This window comes from Phodopus roborovskii, unplaced genomic scaffold, assembly GCF_943737965.1.
Source record: "Phodopus roborovskii unplaced genomic scaffold, PHOROB, whole genome shotgun sequence".
NCBI lineage: Eukaryota > Metazoa > Chordata > Mammalia > Rodentia > Cricetidae > Phodopus > Phodopus roborovskii.
In genome coordinates, this window is record NW_026125281.1 from 31,888,017 (window position 1) to 31,898,235 (window position 10,219).

General features: G+C 40.1%; 1 protein-coding gene across 3 annotated transcripts in view; it reads right to left on the reverse strand.

The window, feature by feature from the left end:
- Klhl32 (kelch like family member 32) overlaps positions 1-8,629 on the reverse strand; it is a 164,052-nt gene extending 155,423 nt beyond the window's left edge. For all 3 annotated transcript variants that reach the window (XM_051198614.1, XM_051198622.1, XM_051198607.1), the window contains exon 1: positions 8,542-8,629. In XM_051198614.1, the coding sequence (XP_051054571.1) occupies positions 8,542-8,564 (23 nt within the window). In that variant the 5' untranslated portion in view covers positions 8,565-8,629. The remainder of the gene's footprint in view (positions 1-8,541) is intronic.
- Between the last annotated feature and the right edge of the window lie 1,590 nt (positions 8,630-10,219).

Genomic DNA, 10,219 nt, shown 5'->3' on the forward strand with positions numbered 1-10,219 from the left:
AACAGCCCTGCTCCCCAGGGGCTCTCTCACCCTTTCAACCTTGGGGAGGCCACTTGGGATTCCAGTGCACTGTGAGTTTGACCTTCCCGTTCTGTTTTGCCCTCTATGCTTCCGTCTGTTTTCCTTTTCTCTGAATCTTCTTTGCCCATCTTTGTGCCTTTTACTTTTGCCAGCTCTCCTGTTTCTGAGTTTTAAATTTGAGAATGTCTACCTGAGTCTGTGGACCTATAAGGCTGCTTCTAATTCCCTATTTCTTCAGTGTGTGCCCATGAAAAACTTGCCATATGTATGTGTGGAGGTGAGTATACCCTCCCCCGAGTGTGCATGCATGTGCGTGGGTGCATGCGTGCATGTGTGTATGTGTGTGTGCGTTCATACGTGTGTGTGCATGCATGGGTGCACATGCATGTGTGTGTGCATATGTGTATGCATATGTGTGCATGTGTGCATGTGTGTGTGTGCGTATGTGCGTGCATGTGTGTAAGTGTGTGTGTGTGTGTGTGCATGTGTGTATATAGGCAGAGAGAATCTTCCTACTCTGTGACTCCCTCCAGCCTTCTCCAACTTCAAACTTACCATGTGTCTCCTTAGAATACAAATCCCCCAGTAAATATAAGAAAACTGAGCAAATGTCATTTAGGAACAAATTAGCTGCACAAGACCACCCTGTATCCAAAGCAGTCAAAACCACAGCTGCCCATGAAACTTGGGAAATTATACACCTCCCCCAAAGAATGTTGAAAGAAATTACTTTGCAATAAATGGGACATGGTAGTATTAAACTATAATCCCAGTACTCTGGACACTCTGAGGCAGGAGGATTTGAAGATAAAAGCCATCTTTGGCTACAGAGTAAGTTAGAGACTAACTGGACTACATGAGACCTATCTCATGAGGGGGAAAAAGTGTCCTTTGTAAATGAAATAGAAAAGTAAAAGTTAAAAGCTTAGACCATCAAAAATCTCTCCATATTACTCTAAAATCTCAGAACATGTACTGGGCTCTGAATAGCAAGTTATGCCACTATTAAGTTACTCCCAGGGGATGACAAGAGTGTCAAGTCCTGTTTTGAAAACTGAGTAAAAATACCCAAGGACAGCTGAACATGATCTCTCTCTATACCTGACAATTCCCTGACCAGTTCCAGCACAAAAAAAGTGTTATTCGTAGGCAACAACATTGCTGACAGCCTTGCCCATATTGTTGGTCTATTTGATAGGACACAACCTTAGTTGCTGACAGTCAATTGACTGGTAAATTATAGTTAGATACAAATCTCTACCTTAAAATTAACCAACTTCCTGTGAAACAGGAAACATCAGAAATGGAAGAACTATGGAAAGAATAACTTGACGGGAAATGATGCTATAGGAAGCTCCTGTGGGTAGGTGGGAAGGATTATTTTCAGTAGTGGCAGCTGAGTCTGAAATGTTCACGGCCACTGAATATTCATGTGTGGCTCCTGAGGTAGGCAGGCTTTTAAAACCACTATCTAAAAGTCACCTTCGGAAACACAAATAGTTCTTTATGGAAATCTCTATGTAAAGCCTAGAATGGAGATTAATTAACATAATTAAGTAAAAGAAATGGGGGAAAGAAACAGAAATATAGTATCAGCAAAGAATATGAGGATAGCCTGAAATATCTTTCCTAAAATGATGACATTTTACTAGATAGCAAACCTGTATTGCTTATAGTGCTCAGCCAATTATCCTATATGATTTATAATTATTAATTATAATTAACAATTGAATCTTCCTAGTAACCCTAGAAGGTTCTATTGATACATCTGTTTTGCAGATAAGATTCCAAGATTATGAACTTTAAAAACCTAACCTTAAGAACACAATGAATTTTCCTGATATATATATATATATAAAAACATAATCTGTAAGAAAGGTCTTCAAAAATTAACCCTTTAGGGTAATATATGAAAACACAATGGCATACAATAATCATAAAAGTATGTAATGGTGCTTTAAGACTATTCTATGTACCAGGTAAAAGTTTTGAAACAGAAAATGGAATTTTAGTGTTATAACTTTAGAAACTGTATCTAAAACTTTTATATCCTCCTTTCTCCTCTTTTATGTTGCCATGAATACATTTTGAAATAGCATTTGTATGGAAGAAAGATATATTAAAGTAACTGCCTTGCCAATTTGGCACACAATCCATGTCATTCATTATTAAGCCTGAATCAGTATTTACACTTAGATATCTGTTGAATGTGAATAATTCCTGGCAGCAGAAGAGCAACTGTGAATTGTAATTGGCAGAGACTGGAGGGCTGAGCTTTAAAACAATAGTTGTGACTCCTTGGCTGTACCCTCAATAGCTCAGCTTGAAACAGTCAGGCTTTAGAAACACCATAAGCTGACATTTAAGACAACAATTGGCAGAAGACCCTAAATATTTTAGAACCAACCAATATGTTATGAGCGCTTAAAAACAAGAAATAAATACTTTGAGATTTGGCAAGAAATAAAGGCCCAGTAATCAACAAGTACCAACAAGTTGTCTGCTATTCTCAGAGTAGCTAGCTTCCCACTCGGATACAAAACCACAGAAGATCTTGCCTCTGTGAATGTGATGTCATAGCTGCCCACAGCACACAGGCATCAGTCTCACTTCGCCTGGTTTATGCTCAAACACTGGGAGCAACATGAATCCCAGACTGCAGTGTACCATACTGAAACTAAGATGGGGAGCAGATGGAGACTTGTCTCTGCCCTCAAAACAAATGTCAAATCAGCAAACTCACCTCCCAGGTCAGAGCAATGTCCTTCACTACTGGGAAACACACACACACACACACACACACACACACACACACACACACACACACACACACCAAACAAACAAACAAACAAAAAACTGTTTAAAAAACTTTCCAATCCAAAGTGTGTTGAAGGCTCTACATTTCTCAAGAAAAATACAGGTTTAAAAATCTTCTTAAAATTGGGGAGATTCTTCCACAAAAGACATGGCACCTCTCAAAATTCACAGCTAGCACAAAGTGTTCTGGCTCCCCCAGTTTCTCTGAGGGAGAGGGGGCAAGTGCTGCATTGCCACCATAGGCTGCTAAAACACTCTATACAGGCTAGTATACGTTGAGATTTGCTGTTTGCTGTCAAAAATGATATGAAAAAGGGACCCAAAATGTCTCATTAATACTTGTATATTGAGCACATGTTTAAATTGTGACTCATGACACAGTGACTTATATGAAATCCATCACTAACATTAACCAGAACTGTTTCTTGTTCCTTATTTTAAGATGTAACTATTTCATACACATGCTTCCTATGATTCCCTTTCCACGCCCACATTTCACAGGAGTGCTATAAGGGTGCCAAGTGACTCCAATCAGGCTGCCAAGATGGAGACCATTCCTGCATCTCACAGGGCTGACCCAGGTACCTGGCATGACAGCAGGAAACACAGACTCTCTCAGCATTTCTAGTAAAGTCAGGGAGTGAGCACTAGACTAGTCACATGCCAGCATCTAACAATTCACGCACGTGGTCTCAGGGACTAGGATGACTCATGACTTTGAGCCTGCAACTTTCATTCTGGAGCTGATCACAGAAACTAATACATTAAATGCAGGGCATGCTTCCAACCTGTTCATTCTGAACCTCTGCTTTAGAGCAAATACTGAGTGCTCTAATCACAGAAACCCCCAAGGTCTTATTTTCATACATTCACTTAACTGAACTCAGGCAGTTTTTTTAAAGATGTAATAAAACAACTCTACACCTATATATTTTGCATTTCAAATTTATAGGCCCTTTGTGTGTATATTATAGCTTCTGGTTTTGTTTCTTTATGGAATTCTTGTGTGTATAAGCATTTGTGTGTCTTCATCTATATGTATTTGTTGTGCTGTTCTTTTATTTCTGTATTTATTTTGTTTTGTGCTATTCTGGGTTTTTTTCCACTGAAAATTACAAACTTTAATTAGATTTGATCAGAATCTACATCACTCACTTTGTGGGTAATTACAGATGCATTTCAACATATGTATGATGCTTTTGCTTAGCTTTAAACATATGCATATTTGTGCTTATTTTAACTCTTTAAAATTTTTTTAAACAATCTTTATTTTACATACCAATCCCAGTTCCCTCTACCTCTAATCCTCTCACTCCCCCCACCATTTTCCCATCCCACCCCCATCCACTCCTCAGAGAGGATGAGGCCTCCCATGGGGAATCAATCATCAAAGTCTGTCACATCATTTGGGACAGGACTGAGACCCTCCCTGCTGTATCTAGGCTGAGCAAGGTACAGCTACTTTGGAAATCAGTATAGCAGTTTCTCAGAAAATTGGTAATCAATCTACCTCAAGACCCAGCAATGCCACTCTTGGGCATATACCCAAAGGATTCACACTCAAACCACAAGGATTATCTTTTCAACTATGTTCATAGCAGTATTATTTGTAATAGCCAGAACCTGGAAGAAACTTAAATGCCCCTCATCTGAAGAATGGATAAAGAAAATGTGGTACATTTACACAATGGAGTACTACTAAGAGGAAAAAACCAATGGCATCTTGAAATTTGCATGAAAATGGATGGAACTAGAAGAAACAGTCTTGAGTGAGGTAACTCAGACACAGACTGAAACACACTGGATGTACTCACTCATAAGTGGGTATTAGTCATAATGCAAAGGATAACCAGCCTACAATCCACAACCCCAGAGAAGCTAGTAAACAAGGAGGACCTTAAGAGAGACATACAAGGACAGTTCCCTCCTCCCCCCAGAAAAGGGGAAATGGACAAGACTTCCTGAGTAAATTGGGAGCAAGGAGGAGGGGGGGGAGAAAGGGAGAGAGGAGGAGAAAAGGGGAGGGAGGAGGAGAGGAGGAGAGCATGAGAGGTCAGGAATGTAGAGTTGGAGGAAGAACAGAGAAGGAGAGCAAAGAAAGAGACAGAGGGAGCCATCATGTGGTTAACAAGAAACCTGGCATTAAGCAAATTCCACAAGGATGACCCCAATTAAGAATCTTAGCTATAGTGAAGAGGCTACCTTAAATGCCCTTCCCCAATAATGAGATTAATGACTACTTTATATGCCATCCTAGAGCCTTCATCCAGTAGATGATGGAAGCAGAAGTAAAGATTAACAGCTAAGCACTGAGCCAAACTCCTGGAATCCAGTTACAAAAAGGGAGGAGTGATGAGCAAAGGGGTCAAGACCAGGCTGGGGAAACCCACAGAAACAGCTGACCTGAGCAAGTGAGAGCTCATTGACTCTGGACTGACAGCTGGGGAATCTGCATAAGACCAAAGAAGGTTCCCTGAACATGGGTGTCAGTTGGGGGACCTGGGCAGTCTATGGGACTGCTGCCAGTAGAACCAGTATTTAGCCCCAGTGCATGAACTGGCTCTTTGGAGCCCATTTCCTATGGAGGAATTGTTCAGTCTGGTTTGTTTTTATTTTATTTATTATTATTCCTTAGATGCCCGCTTGTTTTCTAATGAGAGGTGGGGAAATTTCAGAGGAAATTAGGAGAGGGGAAAATATAATCAGAATATATTGTGTAAAAAATTATTTTCCATAAAATAAACAGTAAACGGATGAGGAAGAGGAGAAGGACCGAGAAAAAGGAAATGCAGCTGATAGAAGGGGAAAGTAGCTACTCTAGAGGAAGAGACACAGCCATAAGTTCAAATGGCAGCCCCAGTAATAGAGGCAAACTTTCAAGCTAGGAAATGAATTCACAGTGAGAGTGAAGCAACTAATAGAGCAATTTCACAAATGAAATGACTGCTACTGATAACAGGGTCTGTGGTGTGGCTACACTACTTAGTACGTGGCTGGGTGGAAGGACAATCTATCCGCAGAAAATCATGCTTAGGACCCAAGGGCCATGAGGCTGTGTGGATCCATAAATAGTCTGTGCTGAGGAGGAAGACACAACAGAAATCGTGGTCTTGTTGCAACAGTTCCAAATGACCTGGTGGAAGAGTGAGAGGAGGGGAGACGGGGCAGGGAAGGAAATGACTACACCATGGAAGATATGGAACTAGCATGGTAACTGATTAACATAAGTGGCTGACTTAGGTAAGAAATCCCTTTGAGAACACACACGGATTCTGGAATCAAGGAAAAAATTATTTGTCTGAGGCAGTGCCATATACATAACACAGTCCTCTCATACTGTATTGGCTGGGCACCAGATCTAACACAGGGCTTTTGGGCCATGGTGTTAACTGCATTGTGAGTGTGCTGGTTTGAAAGAAAATGGCACCAAAGGGAGTGGCACTATTAGGACTGTGGCCTTGTTGGAGGAAGTGCATCACTGTGGGGGCGGGCTTTGAAGTCTCTTGTGCTCAAGCTTCCCTTAGTGTGATAGTCAGTTGGCTTCCTGTTGCCTGGAAGATGTAGGACTCTCAGCTTCAGCACCACATCTGCCTACATACTGTCATGTTCCCTGCCATGATGATAATGGACTGAACCTCTGAAACTATAAGCAAGCCATCCCAATTAAATGTTTTCCTTATAAGTGTTGCATTAGTTTTGGTGTCTCTTTACAGTAATAAAAAACCTTAACTAAAACACTGGGATAGGTTTGGTTTTTGCTCTGAGGCCTCTAAACATACATTGTACCCCTATCCCCAATAATAAGAAATACAGTTCTTGAACAACAAACCCTAATCCCCCATGCTTATTTACCTCTCTCTTTTTTAAAATTCAATATATTTATTTACTTTACATCCAGTCCACAGGTTCACCTCCCTCCTCTCCTCCCACTCTTCCTCCTCTCCCCTATTCCATACCTCAATCCAACCCCTTCAGTATTCATTCAGAAATGGACAGCCCTGCCATGGGCATCAGCAAAGCATGGCATATGAGGCTGCCATAAGACCAAGCACCTCCGTCTGTATTCAGGCTAGGCAAGGCAATCCAGCATGAGGAAGAGGTTCCCAAGAGCCATCCAAAGTACCAGGGACAACTCAGCTCCCATCTCTGGAGTCCCACAAATAGACCCAGCTATACACCTGTGACATGTTAAGAGCAATTTTCCTGATAGCCTGGACCCAGTGCTGTGCCAGCCCCAAATAACACACAGAGACATTGTATTAGATGTTATGTTGTTGGCCTGTTTCTAATGTTTCTTATTGGCTAGTTCTGTCTTAAATATTAACCCATTTCTATTAATCTAAGTATTTCCACATGGTCTTACCTTACTGGAGAGAAGGCCTGGCATTCTTCTCTCCATCCTACATTTTGAATCTCCTCCCTCCTACTTCCTCTCTCCTCCTTGTCTCCTAGTCCCACCTATCTTGATTTCCTATTGGCCAACAGTGCTTTATTCATTAACCAATAAGAGAAACATATTTACAGAATTGCATCTCCTATCAGTCACATACATGCAGAGGACCTAGGTCAGTCCCATGAAGGCTCAATGATTGTTGGTTTAGACTGTGAGTTCCCATGAGCCAGGCTAGTGGCTGTGGTTTTTCCTGTGATGTTCCTGAATACCCCCTACACCACTTCTACAATCCCTCCTCCCTCTCTTTATCAGGACACCCAGAGCTCAACCCAACATTTGGCTTTGGATCTCTGAATTTCCTCAGAGGGCTTTCAGATGACAACTGGGGGTGGGGGAGTCGGGAGGGGCAGTCACCAATGAGATCACAGGGGATGGCCAGTTCAGGCTATGCATTCACTGCTGCCAGGAGCCTTAGCTGGAGCCATCCTTGTAGACTCCATAGGAGTTTCTCTTGCGTTAGGCTTCTGCCTGACCCCGTAAAACTCCTTTTCCAGTCAACTTTTACAGTACTTTCTCCCTCTATCCATTCCCAACCAGATTCCTCAAGTACCCATGTCTACCCATGCCAAGTCTACCCAGGAGATCTCTTCTATTTCCCCTTTCCCAGGGAGATCCATCCATCCTCTCTACCCTAGAACCCTTCTAGTTACCTAGGCTTTCTGGGTCTGTGAATTTTAGCATGATTATCTTTTACCTTACAACAAATATCCACTTATACTGGACTTTCCCATCAGAACATTTTCACAGTGTCATTTGCATTGCTGGTTGTATAGCTAATTATTTAACATAGAATACACAGTTTAAGGCAGGATAAATAAAACTTGATATTATAACTGGTACTTTACATCAAGTTGAGTGTTTAGCTAAGTGAATATTCAAACAAGATATTATCAGGAAGTTTTGAATCCTCTCTAAACTTAATGCATTAAAAGGGGACAATATTCAAATGCATGCATAGTTCTCTAAAAATTTTTATCATGTACCTTTCTTTATAGTGTTATGTCTTTTGCTCAAAGGGTTGGCATCCTAAATAAGAAAAAGACAAAGAATTGTGACTCTTTTCTGGGTTTGATCAAGATGTCTCAGTGGTTCATCCTTGTTCCAAATGCCTAAATCACAAGAATTATGACTGTTTTGTTTATTCAGTTGGACTGAGGTCAGTTCCTGCTAGGTGCTCAGTGCTGCTTTGTGACTGACTAGTTTAAGCTCAGTAGTTTGAGCAAGGGCATTGTCCTTCCTTCAGTGTGTACCTGAGACAGCGTTCGGACGGCATTCTCCAGCTGGGTCCTCAGAGTCAGTCTTAGAAGTTTCCAGAAGAATTTGCAAGCATTCCAGCTGCATTAAAAAGGATAAAGAAGAAAACTAAAGTGAAACAAATGCAAAGAGCTTTTTAGGAGTCCATGGCACTGATGCTTCACAACACCAAGGAGAGGCCTGGAGACCGTGAATGCTGGTGTTCAGTATCTCCTCACCACATTCCTTTAACATGCTCTTAATGTTTTTAAACATTCAGGCTTTTTACATTACTAGAGACTCAAGCAGAGGAAGTGTGGTATGTCTGAGACTCGACAATAGCTGACTAAAGATTAAAACAAAAAACACCAAATGATCATTGGGAACAACTAAGATTTAATGAAATACAACTATAGTGATCTGAACTACAGATATCTGTTCATGGAAATTTAGGTTTCCTTCCAAACATGACTAGTGAGATCAAGTTTAAACAAAGTACCTGTTGGGTAAGTATATACATAAAGATAGTTTTTTACTCAAGGAGATGGGTTCTGAAAACTCATGGAAAAATCAGCATACAGAGAGGATGGAAGTGAGGAGGGAATGAAAATGTTTCTAACAGCAGCTTCAACGTTAGCATATGAGAGTAGATGTACTTCAGGCTTGGCGCTCCTCAGGTGTGCACACTTGTCATCTATCCTTGCTGTCCACTCTTGCCTTTGTATTTATTTAGTGATGTAACTCTAAACAGAAAATAAATTATTTCAACATCTGGAACCTGGCTCATGACTGCAGTTCACAACACTCACTCGAGAGCCTAGCTCACATTTTGTAATACACCCAAGTGGCAAAATTAATTATAATCTGAATAAGCTAAATAAGGTTCCTTCTGTCTCAATTTTATTTTGAAAATCATCAGTAAAAGGGTAAAAGAAAATGCAAATGAATGGGATGTATTAAACTGTGCCTATTTCTTCTAGCTTGCATAACAAAATATTTGTAATCTGACTAAATACAGCATTTGTTATATTATAAAAAACCTACAATTGGTATGATTTTGAAATGCCTAATGTAATGTATTGTCTAAGTATTCTGTTATTATTGAATATCGAGCTGTTTCTAGGATTTATTTCATACAGTTTGCCTTTTTAGTTCTTTTCTTTTTAATTACTATAAAACTGGTTTCTAGTGTAAGCTCTGGCAAAGACTAAGGTGAGCATCACTCTCACTTGCTCCATCAGGGGTGAGCAGCACAGATAGATAATTCTAGACACATTGTTTAATTGGCTGAGAGACCTGCTAAAGAACCTACTACTGCTATAGTTCCCACTCAGAAAGTGGGTTATAAGCTCTATGTATGATATCAAACATAAACAAAGGTTCACACTTGAGCTTTGAAATGGAAAAGAATATCTATTGCAGGTAGGCAAAAAAAAAAAATTACTCTTTTAAAAATCCTATGGTTTTTTTTTTAAATACTTCTCATGGAGAAAAGAATTTTAGAAGTTAGGGTAACTTTACCATTAAAGTATATATCTAATTTAATACATTTCAAACAGTAATGGAAAAATCATAAAATGAATTCAGTTCCCTGCTAGAGACATTTACTGTTTGTAAGCCAACATGGTAAATTAGTTCTCCAAAATGATCTAAGTATGACCTACTATATCCTACATAGTTTAATTAAATGAACAA